At 51.2% G+C, this 23824-nt stretch overlaps 4 protein-coding genes across 11 annotated transcripts in view; 3 read left to right on the forward strand and 1 right to left on the reverse strand.

Moving 5' to 3' along the window:
• Window positions 1–565: 565 nt before the first annotated feature.
• Vkorc1 (vitamin K epoxide reductase complex subunit 1) lies at window positions 566–2694 on the forward strand. Of its 2 annotated transcripts, XM_008823805.3 has the most exons (3): window positions 585–802; window positions 1573–1682; window positions 2258–2694. In XM_008823805.3, the coding sequence occupies exons 1-3, from the start codon at window positions 630–632 to the stop codon at window positions 2458–2460; spliced, it is 486 nt and encodes a 161-aa protein (XP_008822027.1). In that variant the 5' UTR covers window positions 585–629; the 3' UTR covers window positions 2461–2694. The 2 variants fall into 2 exon arrangements, with proteins under 2 accessions (XP_008822028.1, XP_008822027.1); XM_008823806.3 differs by lacking the exon at window positions 1573–1682 and having other exon boundaries at window positions 566–802; window positions 2258–2363.
• A 2641-nt stretch (window positions 2695–5335) lies between these two features.
• Window positions 5336–12519, forward strand: Prss53 (serine protease 53). Of its 2 annotated transcripts, none has more exons than XM_029559048.1 (10): window positions 5336–5484; window positions 6700–6862; window positions 7181–7446; window positions 7579–7733; window positions 7871–8090; window positions 8791–8941; window positions 9020–9261; window positions 9345–9490; window positions 9718–9934; window positions 12401–12519. In XM_029559048.1, the coding sequence occupies exons 1-10, from the start codon at window positions 5427–5429 to the stop codon at window positions 12478–12480; spliced, it is 1698 nt and encodes a 565-aa protein (XP_029414908.1). In that variant the 5' UTR covers window positions 5336–5426; the 3' UTR covers window positions 12481–12519. The 2 variants fall into 2 exon arrangements, with proteins under 2 accessions (XP_029414908.1, XP_029414909.1); XM_029559049.1 differs by lacking the exon at window positions 12401–12519 and adding an exon at window positions 10185–10370 and having other exon boundaries at window positions 5343–5484.
• Znf646 (zinc finger protein 646) lies at window positions 10201–20433 on the reverse strand. Of its 4 annotated transcripts, none has more exons than XM_008823811.3 (3): window positions 20296–20433; window positions 12526–17928; window positions 10201–11085 (listed from the first exon to the last, which is right to left on the reverse strand). In XM_008823811.3, exons 2-3 carry the CDS (start codon window positions 17843–17845, stop codon window positions 10964–10966), a joined length of 5442 nt encoding a protein of 1813 aa, XP_008822033.1. In that variant the 5' UTR covers window positions 17846–17928; window positions 20296–20433; the 3' UTR covers window positions 10201–10963. The 4 variants fall into 4 exon arrangements, with proteins under 4 accessions (XP_008822033.1, XP_008822034.1, XP_029414899.1 ...); XM_008823812.3 differs by lacking the exon at window positions 20296–20433 and adding an exon at window positions 19577–19714; XM_029559039.1 differs by lacking the exon at window positions 20296–20433 and adding an exon at window positions 19396–19535.
• Znf668 (zinc finger protein 668) overlaps window positions 19960–23824 on the forward strand; it is a 12545-nt gene continuing 8680 nt past the window's right edge. Inside the window, exon 1 of one of the 3 annotated variants that reach the window (XM_008823810.3) lies at window positions 19960–20032. The gene's annotated coding sequence lies outside the window, so the exon portion shown is untranslated. Of the gene's footprint in view, window positions 20033–20495; window positions 20614–20891; window positions 21247–23824 lie in introns of those variants that run through there. The other 2 variants (XM_008823808.3, XM_008823809.3) reach the window with 2 other exon arrangements.

A 23824-nucleotide genomic window follows, 5' to 3' on the forward strand; every position in this document is an offset into this window, starting at 1 on the left:
TGGACATGCCAATGCTCAGAACATTGGCTTAGGGAAAGGACTGTCACATTTAGTATCTTTAAAACTCTACAAACTTTCCAGGACAGCTGGGGCTACAAGGAGATCCTGTCTCAAAAAACAAAAACAAAAAACCAACTCTACAAACTGCGCCGGGCGTGGTGGCCCACGCCTTTAATCCCAGCACTCGGGAGGCAGAGGCAGGCGGATTTCTGTGAGTTCGAGGCCAGCCTGGTCTACAGAGCGAGTTCCAGGACAGCTGGAGCTACAGGGAGACCCTGTCTCAAAAAGACCAAAAAACAAAAACAAAAAAACCTCTACAAACTGTATTTCCCTTGGTGCCTTGCAGCCTCTCTGACTATAATTCCCAGCATGCCCGGCAGCCGCCGGTTAAGTTATTACCAGCGTCCCTTATCCAGTTTCCACCTCAGCATTCCTCGCGATTTTCCTAACTCTCTATTAAGCCTATTTTACTGAGTGCTAAAAACAACCAACCAATGGGATCAAGGAATACCAGGCGCAGCGAGCCAGTCTTCCGGTCGAAGGGGTGGGGGCGTGGCCACCGTCTGGCCCGCCCCCGCCCCCGCCCCGTGGCTGGTTTTCTTCCGTCTGATGCCTTGGCTGGACCAGACATGGGCACCACCTGGAGGAACCCGGGGTCGGTGCGGCTTGGTCTCTGCCTCGCGGGCTTCGCGCTCTCGCTTTATGCGGTGCACGTGGAGGCGGTGCGCTCCCGCGACAAAGATTACCGCGCGCTCTGCGACGTGGGCACTGCCATCAGCTGTTCGCGCGTCTTCTCCTCTCGGTGCGTGCCGAAGTGGAAAGCAAGGGGCCCTGGGGACAGGTCTTTCTGTTCGCAGTCGGGAGAACGGAACAGAACTAGAAGGCTGACTGCTTCAGGGGCTGTTGCTGGGTAATCAGATGTGCACAGGGGCCGGACCACTCAGATGTACTGGTGTTTGAAACGAGTGCGGGATAGGGAGACAGAGTGCTGCGGTCTGGTATTAGACTGGGCAACCCGCTTTCTGAGGACGCCAAAGAGTACCTGTGATTGGGAAAGTGGAGAAGGCAAAGTAGTTTGTGGAGATTGACGACGGCAGAGGATCGCACAACGGGGAGGAGGTGGTGGAGACTAGCTGTTCTGAGGAGAAGGTTGCTTTTTCTGGCTGTGCTTGAGAACTTAGTGGTTAGTGGGATAACAAAATAGGGAGGAAGTGGAAGTGGGTGGCTAGAGAACTGTAGATTTGTGGGTCCAGAGCAAAGAGAATGTGGCCCGGATTTCCCAGTTGTGGTAACTGTGAAGCGGGATCAATTTGAAAAAGTATTGGTGGTCTACGGATGAAAGTGGGGCCTATAGAGGAGCCATGGCCAGTCCTGGCTTAGGGGTAAGGGAGCATAGAGTCAGTGAAGTGGATTCCTGATGTGACCAAAGGTCAGAGAGGGCAAGAGGTCGTTGACATAATGGATTCTTGGTGGGTAGGAAAGCCCTAGTGGCTTTTTGAAAGTCACTCTTCCAGGATAAAGCCTAAGGTGCTAGGCTGACCCTGCTAACCTGGGTCTTCTCACTCCCACCAGGTGGGGCCGGGGCTTTGGACTGATAGAGCCTGTGCTGGGAATGGACAGCATCTTCAACCAATCCAACAGCATATTTGGTTGCATGTTCTACACACTACAGCTGTTGTTAGGTGAGTGGCTTCCACCCCTTCTTAACCAGCTTCTTGCCAGTCCAGCTCAGCCCCACCCCAATATCTTAGTGACCCAGACAGTTGACAGCTAGCTGCTAATCACTGAACATCCTTCCCACAAGGAGATAGGTAAGGAGGGAACTAACAGGAGTCCCCAAGTTGTTTTATGTATTCAGAGGCTTGAGGTCCCTTAAAGACTTCCTAGGATCTCAGTTTAATGGCAAAGACTCAGAAATTATTTTTCCCCAACAAGGGCTTATGTATTCCAGATTGAATTTGAATCCCTGATCTTCCTGTTCCCCACCTCTCAAGTGCTGAAATTATAGGCATCTAGGCACGTATCATCACATCCAGCTTAGAAATTCCTTTTTGAGGGGACTCCTTAAGTGACAGCTGTTTCATCTCGTGTAAGTTCAGCAGGACCTCAAGGATTACTGGACAAATAGGGGAACCAAGGTTGTGGTGTGGGCTTGCCAGATCCTGACCTTTGTCCAGAAGCATCTGCTGTCTGAGTGGCACTGAGAAGTCATGACAGCTCTAGATGTAACCATTCCTGATTCTCTTTTGTTTTGCAGGTTGCTTGAGGGGACGCTGGGCCTCTATCCTACTGGTACTGAGTTCCTTGATGTCCCTCGCTGGTTCTGTCTACTTGGCCTGGATCCTGTTCTTTGTGCTCTATGATTTCTGCATCGTTTGCATTACTACCTATGCCATCAATGTGGGCCTGACGTGGCTTAGCTTCCAGGAGGTGCCAGAACCCAAGGCCAAGAGGCACTGAGGGCCCTCACCCCATGCAGGCTAACCTAATCTGCTTTGCCGTGGCACTTGAGCCTTGCTCAAGAGTGCCATGTTTGGGTCCCTAGAAGGCCCTACTTTCTTCCTCCAACCCCCCCTCCATAGTCACGCACAGGACAGTGACCAAACATGCCTCTAGTTTTGTTCCCAAGGGCTGCTTTCTGCCAGTGCCCAGAAAGGAGAGATTCTGAACAATAAAATTTCTTAAGTTGGCTAAGTCTGAACTATATGTCATCTAGGGACCATACAGGGTGTTGGGTTTCCCCTATTGTTGCCTTCTCTGGAACTGGATGAGTCAGAGGGAGAGTAGAGGGCCTGTCTGGGAAGAGTGGCTGTATCATCTCCAGCATGTGGCGTCAGCAAAGGCTGGCACGCCAGCCATCAGCCCCCACCTCCAGGAAACAAGCTTGTCCTTGCTGTCCACGTATGTCAGACCTCCTCTCCTGGGAGGGCTTGGCACATACCTGGAGGGCAAGTTTGTTAGGAACTTTTCTCTGTAGTCTAACCCCTTTAACTACCATCCCAAGCCAGTCTTTTTTTTTTTTTCTTTAAATTTACATATATGAGTGTTTTGCATGTATATAAATGTACCAGGTGCATGCAATGCCCTTGGAAGCCAGAAAAGGGTGTCAGATCCCCTGGGACTGGAGGTAGGGGCAGTTGTTAGCTACTATGTGAGTGCTGGGAACCAAACCTGGGCCCTCTGCAAGAACAGCCAGTGCTCTTAACTGCTGAGCCATCTCTCTAGCCCCTCCACCCCCACCCCTAGTCAGTCTTAACAGCTTTACAGGGCCAGGTCATATATATTTTTTTCCTAATGTGTACTGAGGACTTTCCCACATGCCAAGTGCTGTTTAAGAACCTGTGTTTTTTGGTTTTTAATTTTATGTGTATGCATGTATTGCCTGCATGTAGGTAAGTACACCCGTGTTGTACAATGCCTGTGGAGGTCAGAAGAGGCTGTCAGATCCCCTGGGACTGGAGTTACAGACAGTTGTTAGCTACCATGTGGGTGCTGGGATTCGAACCCAGGTCTTCTGCAAGAACAACCAGTGTTTTTTTGTTGTTGTTTTTTGTTTTGTTTTTTTGAAGCAGGGTCTTCCTGTAAGCCCCAGCTGTCCTGGAACTCACTATGTAGACCAGGCTGGCCTTGAACTCACAGAGATCCGCCTGCCTCTGCCTCCCAAGTGCTGGGGCTACAGGCGTGCGCCACCACGCCCAGCTGAACAACCAGTGTTCTTAACTGCTGAGCCATCTCTCCAGCCCCATTAAGAACCTGTGTTAAGAGCCAGGCATGGTGGCGCACGCCTTTAGTCCCAGCACCCGGGAGGCAGAGGCAGGATCTCTGAGTTCAAGGCCAGTCTGGTCTACATAGTGAGTTCCAGGACCATAGTGAGTTCCAGCTACAGGGAGACCCCATCTCAAAAAGACCAAAAAAAAAAAAAAAAAAAAAAACCTGTGTTAAGGGGCTAGGGAGGTGGCTTGGGTAAAGAGCGCTTGCTATTCTTCCAGAGGGCCTAAGTTCAATTCCCAGCACCCACTCAGCAGCTCTGTTCTCTTCAGGACTTTGCAGGCACTACACAAATACCAGTAAACATGCAGGCAATCAAAACACTTGTACAAATAAAGATAAATCCTTTAAAAAAGAGCCTAAGTTAACATGTTAATACATTTAATCCTCATAGTAATTATATGAGGAAGGTACTGCCATTATTACTATTATTGGTGAGGAAACTGAGGTACAGAGAAACTAATGTGCCTGAGACCACATGTCTAGTGCTGGGAAGGGGGACGGACATTTCAGATTAATGCACACTATGTCCCACATTGCATGGCTTTGCACATTCAAGGCAAATGTTCTACCACTGAGCTATATTTCAGAATTTGAGTCCACCTGGGCTATTTGGCTCATGTCTGCTCTAAACTGTGCTCCCAGTTGCCTCTATATTGGGGTCAGGGTTCCTGAATGGTAGGGCTGCCCCAAGTTAGGAGTTGGAAGGTAAGAAAAAAGATGTACTCTCAGTGTTCTTCCCTTCTAGCATTTGCCAGAAAGGAGGGCAGCACTATAACCTTTACCAAGAAGGTGGCAGGCCCAGAGAGGAATTGCCAACCAAGTAGTGAAGACCCAGCCCCTTTAACACTTTAGCCCTGCTTTGAGGCAGAGCAGGGAGAGGGTGTGTGTGAAACTTACCAGGCTTTAGCCTGAGAGAGGCAGGGAAGTTGAAAAATGCAATCTAGACAAGTCTGCCCACTGTGCTCCACAAATGACATTTCTAGGCTGGAAGCAATGTATCTCGAAAGTCAGAGTCACATCTGAACAACGAAGATTTTGTTTTTGAAACAGGGTCTTGCCTTATAGCCCAGGATGACCTAGGACTTACTAGGTAGCCCAAGCTAACCTTAAACTTACAAACCTCCTGCCTCAGCCTGGAAGTACTGGCTTATAGACATGCATAGACTGGGCTTCTAAGCATTTTCAGAATAAACTCTATTTATTGTTTGTGTGTATGTGTGCACTCACACCCTCTCCCCGGCTCTGCCTCATGACCCATGTGTAGAGTTCAGCTTGTGGGAGTCCTTTCTCTTTACACCATGTGGGTCCTGGGTATCAAATAGTGTTAGGCTTGGTGGCAAGCTCCTTTACCCACTGAACCATCTCACCAGCCCCATAAGCATTTTTGTTTGAGGTATTCAAGGTCACTGAAACAGTAGGAACTGGAGTTTGAACTGGAGCAATCTGGCCACATGATGAAAGCCCAGAGAGGGGGTGATGACCATCCCAGGGTCACACAACCACAGCCCTGAAGCTAAGAGCTGTTGGCTCCCTTCTAACCCAGGAAAAGCAATACCTGACTCTTAGCAGACTGGGGGCGGAGCAGGGGTGGAGCCAGGGAGACACAGGTGGCCTCTGTGAATAAGAGCACAGGCGCCACAGTGGCCTGCAGCAGTATGAAGCAGAGCTGGGGAGGAGGGCTGCTCATCCTGGGAGCCGTGGTCCTCACAGAAGGTAAGCTGCCCATGTTTGAGGAAGGGAGAATGGCATGGTAGGGGCTTACAAGCCACCCTTTGCCTCAGTAGCCTGCGATTTGAATTCGAGGGGTCCTTCCTGAAGGACTAGTCTCCCTGTGGATGTCCTTTGGCTCTGTTGGGGATAAGGGATGAGGTGGGAATGGGAGGTAATACATAGCCTTTTATCAAAATGGTTGTGTTTATCCTGGGCCAAGTTACAGCACGTTTGAAGGGCCTGTGTTAATATATTTAATCCCTGTAGCAATTGTATGAGGTAGGTACTACTATTATCCCTATCTTGGTGAGGAAAGTGAGGCACAGAGAAGCTAAATACTGTGCCTGAGACCACAAGTCTAATGCCTGGGTTAGTGAGAGGGAGATCTCAGATCTGTGGGGACTATCCCTGTGTCCCTGTGTATCTTACCCCTTGTCTGCCCCTCTACTTCCAGAATGACCTCAGGCATGTTCTAGCCCTGCTGGCCTGGGTCTATCCTCCATGTCAACTCAGCTCTCCTGGCTTACATGTGCAGTAGGCCTATTTGTTGTGAGCCTGTGATGGGGAACAGGAAGGGCAGGGACCCTTTGGTAGGCTCTCTGACAGCCTGTGGAAAGGTGGAGGATTTGACTCCTTCAGACAGGGGAGGAGTGAATCTTACCTCCTGGAGCCTCCCTTACTTTGGCCATGACACAGGCCTCTAATCTCCCCTCTTAGGCTCCACAGCTGAAGGGACAATTAAGTTAATGTTATTCACATACACAGGCCACCTCCCTGACTCAGTGGTGGGGACAGGAGTTGGGGGTTTAGAAGCCTTGAGGGGGATTGGCCTGCTCCCAAGGTAAACTTCAGGCCTTGTTCCTCAGGCCCAGGAGTGCTGAGCACAGCAGAGAGGAGAATTAATCGCTGAGTGTGTACTCTGAATGGGCTCCAATAAAAGCTATTTTTCAACCTCATATAAATATTTTCATTTTAGGAAGGGCTGGTGAGGTAGCTAGTCATAGGTAAGGATCTAGGGCCTGTCCTTTAACTTGTCCCTCCACCAAATCTGGGCCTGTCAGGTAGAAGACCCCCACATCTTGTGTCTTTTTCTTTCCAGGTCTTCAAGCTCAGTGGGGTAGGCCATGGGGACACAGGGACATGGGGGCTGGGCTGTACTTGGGTCTGGTGAGGATAGGACAGGGGTCCACAGTCAGCATTAATCACCCTTCTCCACAGCTTGTGGGCAGCGTGGCCCTGGACCTCCGGAACCTCAGGAGGGCAACACGACACCTGGCGAATGGCCCTGGCAGGCCAGTGTGAGGCGGCAGGGTGTCCACATCTGCAGTGGCTCCTTGGTGGCAGATACATGGGTCCTCACTGCTGCTCATTGTTTTGAAAAGTGAGTCATACTTGGGTTCAGACAAAAGTCTCTTGATTTAAGGGTGAATTTGTCCCTAAGCCTTACAAGACTACTCTTCGTGTCTAGAATAGTAAAGTATCATTTGTGAAGAATGTGCCGTGTGCCAGGTACATGTTACCAGATAAATCTTAGCAACCTTTCACAGTACAAGCTTTACAAATGAGTAAACTGAGGTTGAGAGGAGAGCTGTCCTTAACACTATGGGCAGGGGTCTGCTCATCCATCCCGTGCTGCTCTCCAAGCTATCACTGTCTTCCCTTGCACTCAGCTGTCTGGGCCTTGCTCTTCCCATTCCAGGGTGGCTGCAACAGAACTGAGTTCCTGGTCTGTGGTCCTGGGTTCTCTGCAGCAGGAGGGGCTGAGCCTGGGTGCTGAGGAGGTGGGGGTTGCTGCCTTGCAGTTGCCCAAAGCCTATAACCACTATAGCCAGGGCTCCGACCTGGCCCTGCTCCAGCTCACCCATCCCACAGCCCATACAACCCTCTGCCTGCCCCAATCCACCCATCGTTTTCCCTTTGGAGCTTCTTGCTGGGCCACTGGCTGGGACCAGGACACCAGTGATGGTGAGTAGTCTTAGAGGGAAACCCAGAGAGAAACTCTTTTGTGCAGGTTCATACAGGTTCAGTTTCCAACTGTCCTGGCCCCTAGCCCCCATTGCTTCCCAGAGCCAGATTCAGCCTCATGTCCTTTGCCAGTTCCCAGAACCCTACGGAATCTCCGCTTGCGTCTCATCAGCCGCCCCACATGTAACTGTCTCTACAATCGGTTGCACCAGCGGCTGCTGGCCAGCCCAGCAAGGCTTGGAATGCTGTGTGGGGGTGCCCAGCCTGGAGTGCAGGGGCCCTGCCAGGTCTGCTGGGGAACACAGGGGAGGGAGAATCTAGTCTTAAGCTGGGGTCTCAACCTATAGAGAGGGCTACAGCCAAAGGGCATCTGGCCAAGGCTGAGGCTCGGGTCTATCTTTTGACTCCCTTTGCCTGGCTCCAGGGAGATTCTGGGGGCCCTGTGATGTGCCGTGAGCCTGATGGACACTGGGTCCAGGTTGGGATCATCAGCTTTACTTCAAGATGTGCTCAAGAAGACACTCCTGTCCTGCTGACTGACATGGCTGCTCACAGTTCATGGCTGCAGGCCCGAGCTCAGGGGGCAGCTTTCTTGGCCCAGGACTCAGAGATTCTGGAGACCAGTGACGAGGACAGCTGTGTAGGTATGAGCATGGGTTTTGAGAGTGGGGTGTAGGAAGACACCCAACTATGCAGGAGGACTTCTGGACAGTGTATGGGAGCCACAGGGAGGCAGAGCAGCACATAGCCTAGATACTGCCAGTGGCTAACTACAAGGCTTTTTAAGGCCCTTCTTTAGCCCCAGGGAAACAGCCCCCTGGGGCCAGGAAGCATAGATATTTCAAAGTTTGGGTTTTTGAAAGAAGAGTATGTCTGAGATCTGGCTGAGGAAAATCAGTGACATGAGACAGGACAAGGCTCCCACTCAGAATCTTGGCATTAATTGACTACAATACACATTGCAAGCAAAACCATGAAGGAAGCTAGGCCTTGACATTCAGAGAAGCACTAGTAAGCTAGGGATTCTGGAGCTTGTCCAGGCCTGGAGAGATGCAGACTGATGAGGAAGTGAACCTCTTGAGTAAAGCTAACATGGTATGCTTTAGACCATCAGGGCTAAAAGCTTATGCCTTGGTTTTGAATCTTAAGTGGGCTATTTCATTTTGGTTACAGAGCTAGGTTACTTAACCTATTTGGAAGTTTGATTACCTTTGGTAATGAGGCCAAAAGTCAGCTTAGAAAAGGACACTGGGACAAACTGTTAACTTGTGGGAAGCACTTAACATAGGCCCTGGTCCTAAATGAGCAGTTAACAAACTGGGCGATACAATTCACCTATTTCAGCATGTGGCTCCTTGAGGAGTGAAGGCCCCCAGCCAGGAGCCCTCTCTCCGTGGCCCTGGGATGCCAGGCTGAAGCACCATGGAAAGCTGGCTTGTGGTGGAGCCCTGGTGTCAGAGGGGGTGGTACTGACTGCTGCTCACTGCTTCATTGGGTGAGCCCTATGTCCCTCTCCTTTGTGTCCCTTGCCCCAGCTCTGTCACTCAGTGCTGCCAATGCTGCCTCTAAACAGGCGCCAGACTCTAGAGGAATGGAGCGTAGGACTGGGAGCTGGACCAGAGGAGCGGGGCCTGAAGCAGCTCATCCTCCATGGGGCCTACACCCACCCAGAGGGTGGTTATGATGTGGCCTTCTTGCTGCTGGCTCAGCCTGTGACACTGGGCCCTAGCCTGAGGCCCCTTTGCTTGCCCTATGCTGACCACCACCTGCCTGATGGTGAACATGGCTGGGTTCTTGGGCTGGCCCAAGGAGCAGGTATGTAAGAACAGGGCCTCTGGCATTTGTCCGTCCAGCTTGAAAGACAATGGGGCATCTGGGTTCCTTCCTTTGCTTTATAGGCATCAGGTATCCCCAGACAGTACCTGTGACACTCCTAGGGCCTATGGCCTGTAGCCGGCTACATGCAGCCCCTGGAAATAATAGCATTCCCATTCTGCCAGGGATGGTATGCACCAGTGTTGTGGGTGAGCAGCCCCACTGTGAGGTGAGCTCAAATTTCCCAAACCTTACTCAACAGATCTCTGGTATTCTCTACCCTGTAGTTCATGAACTGACTTTCTGCCAAATTTGGCTGTGAGCCCTGCCTCTTGCCTATAATTAAACCTTTCTGCCAGCTGACCCCAACAGCTCAGGCTTCAGCCCCCAACCCCCTTTCACCTCTTGTAACTGTGCATGAGAAAGGAAGTCACTCAGTGTAACCTGCCCCAACAGGGCCTATCTGGGGCACCACTGGTACATGAGGTCAGAGGCACATGGTTCCTGGCTGGACTGCACAGCTTTGGAGATGCTTGCCAGGGCCCTGCAAGGCCTGCGGTTTTTGCGGAGCTATCTGCCTATGAGGACTGGGTCAGCAATCTGGACTGGCAGGTCTACTTCGCTGAGGAGCCAGAGCCTGAGGCTGAGGCTGGAAGCTGCCTGGCCAACTCGAGTATGTGTTTCTGTTCACCCTTTCTCGCTAGACCACTTTCCAACTAGGGAAAACACTGTTCTGACCCATCTCTAGCTGCCTAGGATGGAAGTATAGCAGCAGACAGATCCACATGGATTCTAAGGGAGAAGTCTTAGCCTCTCGATCTTCCGGTCTCCCATGACCACAGGAGCCAAGATGCATCGTCTTCAAGGGAGTAACAAAGCTATGAGGTTAAGGCCAACCTCATCTGCCTTCCTCTCCTTGACAGGTCAACCAGCCAGCTGTTGATTGGCGGACTCTAGTTTACTCACAGGACACCAGAAAAGCCAGGCAATGCCTACGCCAACACCCCTATCAACGCCCTTCCTGGCATTGGGGCGCTCTTCCCCTCCTTGTTTTGTGGTTCCCAGTCCTGGGGCAGGTCTAAGAGCTGGCTGGGAATGAGCCTGCCCAGGGCTAGCACCTGCCCCCACCATCTGTCCTACAGGACAGGGATGCAACATGTGTACGCGCCCACTTAGCTCTGCTCTCCAACACAGTGTCCCCAACACTACCTATCTTTCAGATACAATCACACCAGCTGTCTGAGAAAAAAAAAATTTCTCACCGGTTGAGAAAAAAAAAATTTCTTGTGGGGGGGAGCAATTTTCCTTTTTTAAAACTTAAATAAACTGTTACAAAATAGATTTTAGAAAATAAGTTACAAATTGTAGCAAAAGGCTCCCCTTCCACAGGCAAGTTTCCCACCTGTGGCACTCTCCAAATCTGCCTCTCCCTGGGGTTGGAATCTGGCCTTGCAGCTTGGCCCAGCATCTCAGCAAAGCCCGGCCCTGGAAGAACATGGTGAAAAGGCTGGGGAAGGAGATCCTTTATGGACATGACATGAGGATTCCCTTATCCCCTTCTTGAAAAAGAAGCCAGATTAGGGTTTTCTTCCTGGGAGAGGAGATGGGGATGCCCAAGCAACTCCTGAGTGAAATGTGGAGATCAAGCCCCTCCCTGCCTGCGTCCCACACTCCAATGTACTGATCTTTGGAGACTTGAAGCTCAGAGAGAGAAGTTGAGGTCTGCAGGCCACTGGGGTGAAGGATCCAGGAGTGAGGTTGTGGGAGTGGGTGGAAGGGGCGATGATGAGTCCCCTCTGCTTGTTGCTGGCGGCGTTAGTGCTCCTGGGGAGAGAGAGAGATACTCACTAAGGGGGCAAAACTTACCTATCCAGTCCTGCAGGTCATTCCCTCATAGGGCCCTACCCCCCAGGAGATAATAATCCGTTGTTTAAGTGCTTACCAGCATGCATGAGGCCTGAGTACATTCCCAGCTCCCCTCTCCCAACACCCACCCAAAGCCTAAGCATCCTAGGACTCCTAATTATTTTTGCATTTCCCTTAGAATCACAAGAAATCTTTTTTTTTTTTCCTTTTTTCCTTTCAGACAGGGTTTCAACACATAGCCGTGGTTGGCCTGGAACTTGCTATGTAGTCCAGGCCTGCCCCTGCCTCCCAGGTGCTGAGATTAAAGTCAAATGCCACCACCCTTCACCCAAGAAATTTTATCCTGAGAACATTCTTTTAGTTCTCAGGGATCATCACCCACTATTCTGTCCTCTGACAAGCTCTGGTCAAGGGTTTACCATTTCAGGGACACCCTCCCTTGGTGGCTATAGATAGAATGTGTTCTCCTCTGTAGATGTGGAGCATGAGCCAAAGCTTAGAAAAAGGCTGTCTCACATGCCCACAGCCTCATCCTCCAATGAGATGGGTGGAGGCCAGTCTATACTGAAAGCCACTCTGATAGAGAGAGATAGGCACTAATGACTGCTGTGCTCTGCTGGGCCTGGCTCCAAGGAAATAATTATTTGTGAGTCAGTCTTTCAGTTAAAGGGGTGTATCTTGGACAGCGGGTGTGTGTGTGTGTGTGTGTGTGTGTGTGTGTGTGTGTGTGTGTGTGTGTGTGTGTGTGTGTGTGTGTCTGTGTGTGTGTGGGGGGTGTGGGGTGTGTGTATGTGTGTGTGGGGTGTGTGTGTGTATGTGTGTGTGTGTGGGGGCTGTGTGTGTGTGTGTGTGTGTGTGTGTGTGTGTATCTGTGTGTGTGTTGGCAGGGAGGGTGGTTTAGTTGGATTCTAAGATATATCCTAGAAGGAAAGGGTTGACTAAAAAAAAAAGAAATATGGTATAACACTTAAGAGAGGACCAGAGATCTCATTTCCAAGAAAAAAGGCAGAGACAAACTATAGGGAGAGGGACAGGGAGTACTGACCAATGACCCAGCTGCTATGGCCAAATCAGCAGTAAAGCCATAAAGCAGCCATGCAGGCAGACCCCACACTTTACCTCAAACTCACCTCAGCCCTGCAGGGCACACCTACCTATATGACAACCCAGGAACCTGCAATCCCCCATCCTACCCTCTCATTCCCTGGCCTCTTGCCCACTCTAGGAAAGCAGAACCTAAACAACGGCTTCATCTTTTTCCTGTCTGAATCAGGATTTCCAGATGTAGGTGGGTGGAAGAAGCTACTTCTGCCCACTGAAAGAGAAAGGACGGTCATCTTTGGCTGTAACTGAAGAGTCCACACAGCCACCTCTGCCCCTCATCGCTGCCCAACCTACCAGCACTAGCCACTGTCCACTCCTCCTGGTGTTGCTGTTGGTGCTGCAGGAAGCTGACTCGGTGGCGGAAGTGGCGGGGACAATGGGGACAGGTGAAAGGCCCCTCCTGGGGAGCATGGACCCGTCCATGGCCTTGCAACCGGGCAGCTGTCCGGAAAGCCTTGCCACAGATGCTGCAGCAGTACCGCTTGGGGTCCGTGTGGGTCCTGCTATGGTTTTTAAGAGACAGTAGGTTTGGTAGAAGTTTGGGGCAGAGGGAGCAAGGGTAGAGTCCAGTGGTGTGGGCCTTCTGGTGGTTCAGCAGGCTACCAGCATGGCGGTAGGAACGCCCACACTGAGCACAGCAAAAGGGCCGTTCCTGGTCTTCAGCTGCTGTGAAACTTATCCCTTGTCCTCCACTAGCTAGCTTGTCTTTCTCTTCTGGATCTCTGGGAGGTTCTGATGGGGCCTCCTGAGCTTTCCCTGGACCAAGGAGACTCACTATGTTCTCACCAGTCCTATCTTGGGGATCTCTGGCCTCCTCTGTCTGACCCGATACCTGACTAAAGTCGCCAGCATGAGCCTTCAGGTGCATGGCCAGTTCGGGGCGGGACTGGAAAGACTTGCTACACTTAGGGCAAGCAAAAGTCTGAGCAGCTATGTGATTGTGGTTCTTAGAGGTTATAGAATTCAAGCACTCCTTGGAGCAGAGCAGGCAACAGTGGCAGTCTGTCTTACGAATGCTGGGGTTCAAAAGGGCATCAGGTTGGCAGGTCTTGCCAGAATGGCTGCAGCAATAGGAGTGGCTCTCTAGTTGGAGCTGAGAACTGCTGTCTCCATCCCAGCTATCCATGTAACTCAGGCTAGGGCCACTGGACTGGCTATCAGCGAGGTGACAAGGGTTACTAGGGACAGTGTCTTCAATCCTGTCTTCTGGCTTGGTTAATACCTGACCCTGAGGAACCCAGCCACCATTATGATTCTCTGGTCCCCTCTTTCCTTGCCACTCATCTACCTTTCCCACCTTCCATGATATAGACTCTGTGGCTTCTGAACCTGATGTCCTGCTGGGGCTCTGACTATGCTCCCCAGGCGTTGTGGCTTCCTGCTCTAGCTGTGGTATTGACTCAGTACCACCTGATCTGCCCTTCAGTGCCCACTCATCAGCAAGGTTCCCCTCACTGCCCTCTGTACCAAGTGGGCATCCCTGGCTACTGGCCAGCTCCAATTTTGTTTCCTTATGCTCCCGCAGATGCCGCTCCAGAGCTCCCCGGCCAGGAAAGCCACGGCCACAGAGGGCACAGCGTACAGCTCCCCTCCGAGACCGTCCTGCTCGCCGGTGACTATCAGAATGCAGCCTCTGATGGTCCTTCAGGGCCACACGGTTGGAATATGTCTTAGGACAGGAGGGGCAGGTGTATTGGCCTACCTCCTGGCTGCATCGGTGGTTCAGGAGGCTGCTGGCATGGTGGTAGGTCCGGCCACATTGCCCACACCGGAAGGTCCGATCTTCCTGAAGCAGCTTCTGGGTGCCCCCAGCCCTCTGTCGCTCAGTATGGACCCGCTGGTGGTTAGCCAGCTGCTTCCTCAAGCGAAAGGCTTTCCCACATTCACCACAGCAGAAACGCCTAGGATCTGCATGGATTCGACGGTGGTTCTTAAGGGACATGAGGTTCGAGAAGCCCTTGGAACAGGCCTGGCAGCCAAAGTGGCCAGTCTGGTGGCTCTGCCGGTGATTGATGAGGCTGCCAGCGTGCTTGTAGGTGCGGCCACATACCTCACAGCTGAAGGGGCGCTCAGCACTGGCCTCAGTCTGACAGCCTTTCTCTGCTGTCTCCAACTTCTGCTCCACTTCCTCCTCCTTCACAGTGGTCTCCTCCCACATCTCTTCTTTTACCCTTGCCACCTCGTCCAAGGGCTCCACTTTAAGTTTTCCCTGGAGTTGCCCTACTTCTGCCTGCTCCAACCCTGTCTCTACCACATTCTGGGGCTCACTGATGCTTCCTGCCTCTGGGATGGGCCCCACTTGGGGCTCTGAGCCTTTGCAGTGAGGGTGGTTCCGCAGATGATTCCGGTAGGCAGCCAGGTTGGGGTAGCAGCGGGAACAGACAGGGCAGATGAAGTCTCCAGTCTGATGGATCTTGCGGTGGTTCACCAGGCTGCCTCCATGGCGATAGGTCTTGCCACACTGGTTACATCGAAAAGGGCGGGGGTGGGACTCTAGGAATCTTTCACCAACCTGCATGCAAAGGCCATCTGCAACTGTGCCAACTACTCTCACTTCAGACTCAGTGTCACCACCCTCTTCTGAGACAGAAGTCATAGTGCCCTCAAAGACATGATCTGCAACGATTTCTATGGTATCACCTGATTCTTCCAAGTGGCTAGGAGCCCTCTCTGTGGTACTGTTGGAACTCTGACTTTGGTGGTGACGCTCTAGGCTTCCTAGGTCATCGTAGGTTTGACCACAGCAGCCACAAATGTGCCCATAACCTGTTCCATCTAGAGCCTCCACCTCCCTCTGCAGTTGATTCAGCAGCTCTGCTTCTGAGAGCTGCAGAGGAGGACTGCGGGTGGAAGCTGCTTCTGTTGTGCCTTCCTCTTCCCCTTCCTCCTCTGAGCCCTCAGTCATGCCAGAAGTGTTGTGAGCCTGGCGCAGGTGAAGCCTGTAGCCAGTCCGCCCAGGAAAGATCATACCACACAGGCAGCAGAGGAAAGGCTGTGCAGAGGCCACTTCCCCTGGCCTGTGGTTCTGGAAGTGACTGCGTAGGGCAGGCAGAGAGTCAAACTCCTTTGGACAGAGAGAACACTGATAGATGCCTGGGGGGTGGCAGGACCTATGGCTCAGCAGGTCGGTGGCATGGGGGAAAGAATGCCCACAATCAGAACATGTGTGAGTGACTTCAGCCTTCCAGGCACCGTCAGTATCAGCGGGCTGGGAAGAGGAGCTGGGTTGGCAAGCAGCAGGCATCTGGTTGCCTTCTACTGCAGGGAGGCTATCACAAAAGTGAGTCTCACTACTTTCCTCATCCCCTGGGATGTCCAAGTTATCAAGGAAACAGGCTTCCTTCTTTTCTAGTCCTTCCTCAGTGCTTCTGCTCTCTTTATCACCCAGGAAACAGGTTTCATCCCTCTCACACCCACATTCATTGCCTTCAGATTCAGCTTGCAAACAGTCTCCATCACGTTCTAAGTTGTCTTCAGACCTACAAGGACTTTCTCCTAAAGGGTCTTCAGAAGAGTCCAGGTCCTCATTGCTGTCCAGCTTTGGAGCCAAGGTTCCCACAGGTTGGAGTTTGGCTTCTTCTCTACCAGCACTACTGATTTGTTTCCGATGCCGCCTGTTCCACCGCCGGCTGTGACGTCGCAAATGGCTCTTCATAGCAGCCATGGTGTGGAAATGCTTGGCACAGGTTCCACAACTGAAGTCCCCTGTCTGGTGGGTCTGCCTATGGTTGATAAGGCTGCCTGAGTGGCGATAGCTTTTTCCACAGTCTTGACAGGCAAATGCTCTAGGTGGTGACACTGTGGTCTCTGTCTTGCTATTTTCTTCTTCCCCAGCCCTGTGGGTCATGCTATGATGTTCAAGACTCTCAGGATCTTCAAAGGACATCCCACAGATGCTACACATCTGTGGCACTGTCCTACCTGCTACAGGGGGGATAGTGGCGGCCTCTTCATGTTTGTGCACATGCCCCTGATCTGAGTGAAGTGCTCTTTCTGTTCCCACTGGGTTAGACAGGAGTTCCCTCTTGAAATGGCAGGGGGAACCCTCAGTCCCTGGGTCTGTACTTCGGCGGGAAGTCTTACAATGTACCCGTACATGGTTGCGCAGAGCCATAAGGTTGGGGTACTTGCGAGGACAGAGTGAGCATTGATATTCTCCTGTCTGATGGCTGTGGCGGTGGTTCACCAGGCTTCCCCTGTGGCGGTAAGCCCGACCACACTCATTGCACTTATAGGGACGATGGTCCAGGGTGGTAATGGGGACCTCTTCCTCTTTGTAGGTGGTCTCAGCCAACATCAGGATAGCTGGGGGCGCTGATGATTGTCCACCTTCCCCAGCGCCCTGCCGGGGTCTATGATGAGCACGAACATGGTTTTTCAGAGCAGCTGCATTGAACAGCTGCTTGGAACAAATTGAACAGGGGTAGATACCTGTCTGGTGGCTCTTTCGATGGTTGATCAGGCTACCTGCATGCCGGTAAGTTCGACCACAGTCTCCACAACAGAAAGGTCGATACTCCTCTAGGCCACCATCTGCCAACTCTCCAGAAGCGCTGAGCTCCCCGGAGCCATTCAACATCTGTGTTTTAGGTAGCTGCTCCCAACTCCTCTCATCTGTGTGCCCATTCGTGGTGGGCAGCTCTTTCTCTTCCAGGGGCTGCTCCTGCTTTTCCACCTCATGGGACTGCTGGTGTTCCAACAGATCCCGAGGAAGCCGGAAGGCACGGGGGCAGTGGGGACAGTGGTAAGGCCGATATTGGGCATGGAGTCGGGAGTGATTCTTTAGAGCCATGAGGTTGGAGAACTCCTTAAAACAGATGGCACAAGGGTAGATACCAAGGGTGTGGCTCTGGCGATGGTTGGTGAGGCTCCCAGCATGCTTGTACGTCTTGCCACATTGGCTGCACTTGTACTTTCGCTCCTTCTCAGGAGGAAGGGGCTGGGTGGACTCCTGGGCCCCTGTAAAGTTCACCACTGATTCAGCTAAATACTGTTCCAAATTGCTAAGGAGGCTGTTTGCTGGAGTATGGAAAGGTGGGGTTCTGGCAGAATTAGAAACAGACCCCCAACCCTCTGTGTTTTCCTCAGGATCTGGCTGGCTTTCCAAGCCTTCTCTCTGTTTGGTGGGTAGATCTTCCCAAGTACCTGGAGCTGCCCTGGGATTAGCTCTAGACTCACATTCATGTGTCTCTTTTACATGCTTTGTTTGATTTTCCCAGCCTTCCCCAGGGCCAAGCCTCTGACTCCAAGAATCAGTAGACACTGTCTCACTCTGAAGGTGTGGAGTGGTTTCCTTGAGGGGTGGGGGCCTGTGCCTGTGGTGGCCCTCAGGAACATGACTCCTCACATGATTCTTAAGAGCCATGGAATTAGCAAAGTCCTTGCCACAGGTAGTACAGGGGAAAAGACCAGCCTTGTGGGTTTGGTGGTAGTTGATCAAGCTCCCTGGGTTATGGGAGCCACGCCCATAGGGCTGATGAGGGACACTATCAGCTTCTTCACTGTCCTGGTTTGGAGATGGATGGAGCAGCTCTCGGTGCCGTGACAGTTCTGGGAGGTTAGGAAAGTGGCGCTGACAGTCAGAGCAGCTGAATGAGAGGGGTGTGTCCTCCATGGAGCAATGTGGCAGAAAAACCTGGAGTTCAGGAGAAAGAGACAAGGAGCAGAAGCATCTTCCTCTGGTGGAGGGGCCAAACCCTAGAAAGAGTGGGCAATGGTCAAAAGGAAGGAATTAACTAGGGACCTGCTCTCCATTACATCTAATCTGGAGATACCATCATGGAAGGCCCCATTATGCACAAACTTCTAGGAAAGTTCCTCTAGGCTTAAGTCATCCCTAGAGGTAGATATACATAAGGAAACCAAAGTCTAGACAGAACTAATCTATTTCTGATGACAAACCCATTGTTTCTCAGACTGAATATGAAAAGTCTTACTGTTCCTAACCCTCTGCTTTCTGTAATTCTGAAACAAACTAACAAAAATCTGTGAAATCTTAACAACAAAACAGAACTATCTAGGCTTTTTTGTTGTTTTTTAGAGAAGGTCTCAGCTCACTCTGTAGCCCAAGCTGACCTGGAACTTCCTAGGCAGCAAAGGCTAGCTTCAAATTCATGGAGTTCTGACATTAGCCTCATAAATGTGGTGTGAACCACAACACCTGATCAGGCTGTACAACAAGGCTAATCCTTCTTTCTTTACCCTTCAACTAAACAGTCTGAAAGCACTGAAAACGTTAATTTGCTGGGTATGATGGTGCACACCTTTAATCCCAGCACTTGGGAGGTAGAGGCAGGTGAGTTTGAGACAACCCAGAGCTACATAGTGAGTTTTTTTTTTTTCTTCAAAACAAAAACCAATGCAAACAAAATGCAGTCAATCAATCAATACAGAAAAAGTTGGGCTTGGTTGTAAACTTGGGAGATGAGGGGAAGATCAAAAGTTCAAGGTGGGATAGCTGGGTGTGATGGCACATGCCTTTAATCCCAGTGCTCAGGAGGCAGAGGCAGGCAGATCTCTGTGAGTCTGAGGCCAGACTGGTCTACATAGTGAGTTCCAGGCCAGTTGGAGCTACAAAATGAAACCCCTCCTCAAAAACCAAACCCAAAGGAAAAAACCTAGCTACTTTCTTCAGTTGACAGCTGAGGCCTTACAGTAGAGGTTAGAAGTTCCTTTCAAAGAAAGGGATGAGCGCCCCCCTCAACACTAGTCCTTTTTAAAAGACTCAGCCACTTGCTTTACCTACTTCCCTTAAACACAAGCCTTCTTTCAAGTCCCATCCCATTTCCAATTGGTATTTATTTTATACTCTACCTTCTTCTATCCTCTGCCTGCCTTACCTTACTGTCACCATAATTTTTCATTTTCTCTTCTACTTCCTCTTAAAACCGATGACAGCAACTCATGGTGGGAAGTATTGTGTGCCAGGCACCATTCTAAGTAGTCTTTATGTCACTAAATCGTCACACCACTGCAATGCCTCCATTACCCCAGCTTATACATAAACAAACTTACTGCAACAGGCAGCCCTAGCTGCCTTCATCGAAAACCCCAGCCTTCCCAGTAGAAGGTACACATGCCCACCCACTCTTCACTACCTTGGGACCCTAAGCTCCTAACTCCAACTCTAACGTCCCTCGCTGAGCCTGTTCCCATAATTCTCACCTCTCAAAGCTCCTTCACTCAAAGGTCCCATTCTCTAATCACCCACCACCGACATCCTCCAGCGTCACTCATCTTTTCTGCCAATTTCCTCTCTAAATCCCTACCTCGCACTGAGTGCCTTCTGGTTCCGTGGGGGGGGGGGGGCGCGAACGGGATCGCGCCTGCGCAGTGGGACCCTTACCCTAACTGCAGCCGCGAGCCCTAAGTAGTTGCTGGTGAAAGGGTTCTGGAGCTCCCACACACGCACACTCGGCCAGGGTTCCCGGGAATGGAAGAAGAGGAAAGCGGAAAGAAGCGGGAGGAAGGAGGAGGAAGAGGGAGCGGGACACAGTAGGTAAGTGTAGAGTCTACCCCGCTCCGCGGACACTTCCTATTGTTATTAGGAAACAGGAAGTGTCCTAGGTGCTAAAAGTTCCCCCCGAAACTTCCGCCTCAGGAACTTCCTGTCCCTCTGTCCTACAGGACACACTTCCGGCGCTGGGTTCTAAGTGGGCTCAACTATTTGGTTTTTGTTGTTTCGAACTCGCAGCAACCTCCTGCCTCAACCTCCTGGATGTTGGAATTACCGGCGGCAAGCTACCACGCTCGGCGGGGGCTCACAACGCTGGCCCCGCCCACGTAGGTCACAGCGCAGCAGGTCAGTGCACTAGCTTAAGTCACACTTCCGCTCACAGCTGCTAAAATCGTTCCGGTGCTTATTAAATAAGCGCGCCGTAATAAAAAGATTCTGCAGCCCTGGCTACAGTACTTCGGAGGCACTTTTCAAATGCTCCACGAAAGATTCTTCCCAAGACAGGCGTTGGGTCTTCATTAAGTTCACTCCTAGCTATTAAAGAAAATGGACTATCAAGGGACCTGGGCACTACAAAGCCTGAGCATGCCCTTTCCGTATCTTCCCACCTCCTAGCTCTCGGAGACACTTCCGGTGACCTGGAGGGTGTACACCGTCAATCGGCCTGGCGTCTCATCCCCTTAGCACCCAGAGACCCCTCGCAAAATACTTCTCTGCTACGGTGGGACTGGAGTGGCTTCCGTAAGCTTTTCCTTCCGCCTTAGCCAGGAAAGCTCTCTTCCACTTCCGCTCCGGCCCGCCGGCCCCGCCTCCCTGCCCCCCCACCCCGCTGGGTCCTAGCGCCGGCCCCTCTCCTGCGGCGTCCCGGGCTCCGCCGGTGCTAGGAGCCGAAGCCGAAACTCCGGAGCCAGCCCCAGTCGAACCAGGTAGGAGACGCCTTTGGGAAGTCTCCAGGGCCCCAGGCAGCAGGGACGGACGCCGTCCAAGCGGGCCTCAACTACTCGTGGATGCCGAGCGAGGACGGAGTTGACCCGGCGCGAGCCGCGCGGGCGGGGCAAGTAGAGAGCGGCCCCGGGCGGGCTCCGGGCAGCAGGTCCTAGAACCCGCCGGCTGCTGGGCGGTCAGCTGCTGCGGACGCCTGGGCTCCGCAGGCTCGACTGCCGGCCTTGCTCCGCGCGGGCCCAGGGGTCCTAGAGCCCGCCATATTAGGGGCTTTTGTCTGCGCTGCGTGTCCCTCTAGCAGAGTCCCCGTTGTCTGTGGGCCCCCTCCCGGTCCCGAGGCTCTGGCCGCCCCTCCCGCGGTCCTAAAGAACGCCATCTTGCAGGCCTTTGTCCCGCTCTGCATCCTGTCTATCCATTCATTTGTTCATTACTTCATTCTTCATTCTCTGTCTTGCCACGTTCGCCGAGGCCACGTTTTCCTAGGGTTTATTCCCAAATGAGTCAGCATAGGGCCCCGATCCGTGGGGGCTGCCTGCCTCGCGAGGACACCCGTACATACACGGTTGCAGAGAGCGAAGAGCGCTGGGTTTCTGCAGCACTTGTCCCTCCTCGGTCTGGTAGGCTTCCTAACGCCCTGCCTACTGCCATATGCTCCAGGGGCCCCATTTCACTGGAGAAACTGAGGCCCACAGCTCTACTCTCTTAACCGCTACTGCCCGTTAAATATTCTTGAGGGCAATGGAAAATGGCGTATTGAAAGCATTCAAGAATTTGCCTGAGGGAAACGGCAAGCGAGGGCTCCTGGGCAGAGGGAATTGCCTATGGAGGTGGTTAAGTTTGCAGATTGTGGCTGGAGCTTAGCTTGCTGACCAGAGGGCACACACTGTCTCAGAAACTAAGGCTGGAAAAGTAGAGTGTGGGATCATGGTGTGAGCTCACTGGGTGTTTGGGTGTTAGGCCTAGGATATGATTAAGCATTCACACCAACACAGTTTCATCAACAAATCAAATGCTCATGTTCTATGAGGCTTATATGTTGATTATATGGGGAGATTTACATGCCTTCCTTTTTACCTCAGCTGACCACTCCCCCAACCCCCTTAAACTTTAGGGGAACTGAATCTTCATAACTCATGAGACAGTAGTACTTCATCACCATTACCACCCCCTTTATAGGCTAGTAGTAAAATACAGTGTGTTCCATCACAGCACTGAACAAACTGGAATACTGGAGTGATATTTGGACCTTATGAACTTGGAAAGATAGAGAATTTCAGTTAATAAATAGCTGTTGACTGCCTCTCACAGACGCCTACTATAGAGGAGGCAGAGGCTATAGATCTGAGTTTGAATTCCACCTAAACTTTGCTTTGAGTCACCCAACAGTTTTGGGCATAAAGTGTAAAGAAAATGAAGTTCCCTGGTTCTTCGCTGGCTGGAGGCAGAGATTTAACAAACAAATAATGAAATGTGCTAATGATGCAATAATCAGGAGGACTCTGAACCACTGAGATTCTGACCATTTGACTTCAGACACTTGCTACAACTATGACTGATAACATAGCTTTTTCATGTTGCTTCCTTTAAGAAACCTAATTTTTAAAAATTATTACATTTTTATTTATTTTGTGTGTGCTTCCTTGCATGTCACAGTGGGACATGTGGAGGTCAGAGGATAACTTGAAGCAATCTCTCCTTCCACCATTTGGATCCTAGGATTGAACTCAAGACAACAGGCGTGGTAGCAAGTGCCTTTACCCACTGGGCTATCTTGCCGGCCCCAAGAACACTAAGCTTATTGGACTGAACACTGAGCTTATTGAACCTCATTTAACCTTAGCTACTTTTGCAAAGGCTCTGTCTCCAAATACTGTCACAGTGGAGGTTAGAGATTCAGACTACAACAGACTTTTAAGCAATTGTGAGATTAGCTTGAGAAATTAGAGCAACATTGTGTTGATGAGAGTGATATCTAGCCCTTGACTGTGAGCCTGCAAGTAGTATTTGATCTGGATGGCATTGCAAAATAAAAGAGAGACTAAAAGGTAATTGGCAGGGGGAGAGATAGCATTATTAAGAAAGGTGATCACAACTGGAAAAATAACTCAGTGGTACAGTGTTTCTTTGGCTAGCATGCATAAGGTCCCAAGTTCGGTTCCCAACACTGCAAGAAAATGAAACAAGGAAGATGGTTGAAGCCAGGGACATGGTGCACATCTGGAATCTCAGTACTGGGGAGGCTGAGGCAGGAGGATTTGAGGCCAGCCTAGACTACATAATAAAACCCTGTGCCCCAACGTCTGTCTCCCCACCCCTCAAAAAGAAAGGTAGTCAAGAAAGCCTTCTTAGGGCAAGGGATATTGGTCAGAGGGTAAAATCACCAGCCACCAAGCTTGATGACCTGAGTTCCATCCACAGGACCCATATGGTGGAAGGGGAGAATCAACTCCTGCATGGTACCCTCTGATCTACACACATGCACTGTGGCATGCATGTGTGCACATATACAGAGTAAATACATTTTTAAAAATATTTTATTATTTTTGTTTTATGTGTATGCATGTATTGCCTGCATGTAGGTAAGTGCACCCATGTCGTTCAATGCCCGCAGAGGACAGAAGAGCTGTCAGATGCCCTGGAACTGGAGTTACGGACAGTTGTTAGCTGCTATGTGGGTGCTGGGATTCGAACCTGGGTCTTCTGCAAGAACAGTCAGTGTTCCTAACCACTGAGCCATCTCTCCAGCCCCAACAGTCAGTGTTCTTAACCACTGCGCTGTCTCTCCAACCCCCCAGAGTAAATACATTTTTTAAAACATAATTTTTTTAAAAACAAGAAGAGGGACTGGAGAGATGGCTCAGTGGTTAAGAGCACTGGCTGCTCTTGCAGAGGACCCAGGTTCAGTTCTCAGCACCCACATGGCAGCTAACAACTGTCCTTTTAACTCCGGTTTCAGGGAATCCAACATCCTCTTCTGACTTCATGGGTATTGTACAACACAGATGCACTTACATACATGCAGGCAATACATTCATAAAATAAAAATAATAGGGGGCTGGAGAGATGGCTCAGCAGTTATGAGCACTGACTGCTCTTGCAGAGGACCAGGGTTCCATTCCCAGCACCCACATGGCAGCTATGAACTGTTCTTAACTCCAGTTCCAGGGGAATCCGAAGCCCTCTTCTGACCTCTGT

The sequence above is a fragment of the Nannospalax galili genome, unplaced genomic scaffold, assembly GCF_000622305.1.
Source record: "Nannospalax galili isolate Female #2095 unplaced genomic scaffold, S.galili_v1.0 scaffold788, whole genome shotgun sequence".
Taxonomy (NCBI): Eukaryota; Metazoa; Chordata; class Mammalia; order Rodentia; family Spalacidae; genus Nannospalax; species Nannospalax galili.

Excerpts from the sequence above, each read along its gene's own strand:
- Vkorc1 (XM_008823805.3), top strand. The coding sequence starts at position 630 with ATGGGCACCACCTGGAGGAACCCGGGGTCGGTGCGGCTTGGTCTCTGC. Across the intron at positions 803-1,572 it reads TCGCGCGTCTTCTCCTCTCG|GTGGGGCCGGGGCTTTGGAC; the intron begins GTGCGTGCCGAA and ends CACTCCCACCAG. Across the intron at positions 1,683-2,257 it reads CACACTACAGCTGTTGTTAG|GTTGCTTGAGGGGACGCTGG; the intron begins GTGAGTGGCTTC and ends TTTGTTTTGCAG.
- Prss53 (XM_029559048.1), top strand. The coding sequence starts at position 5,427 with ATGAAGCAGAGCTGGGGAGGAGGGCTGCTCATCCTGGGAGCCGTGGTC. Across the intron at positions 7,447-7,578 it reads GGACCAGGACACCAGTGATG|TTCCCAGAACCCTACGGAAT; the intron begins GTGAGTAGTCTT and ends GTCCTTTGCCAG. Across the intron at positions 9,262-9,344 it reads TGGGCTGGCCCAAGGAGCAG|GCATCAGGTATCCCCAGACA; the intron begins GTATGTAAGAAC and ends TTTGCTTTATAG.
- Znf646 (XM_029559039.1), bottom strand. The coding sequence starts at position 19,426 with ATGGGACCTTTGAGTGAAGGAGCTTTGAGAG. Across the intron at positions 17,929-19,395 it reads GAGTGAAGGAGCTTTGAGAG|GGTTTGGCCCCTCCACCAGA; the intron begins GTGAGAATTATG and ends CACTCTTTCTAG. Across the intron at positions 11,086-12,525 it reads GTGGACAGTGGCTAGTGCTG|GAGCACTAACGCCGCCAGCA; the intron begins GTAGGTTGGGCA and ends CTCTCTCCCCAG.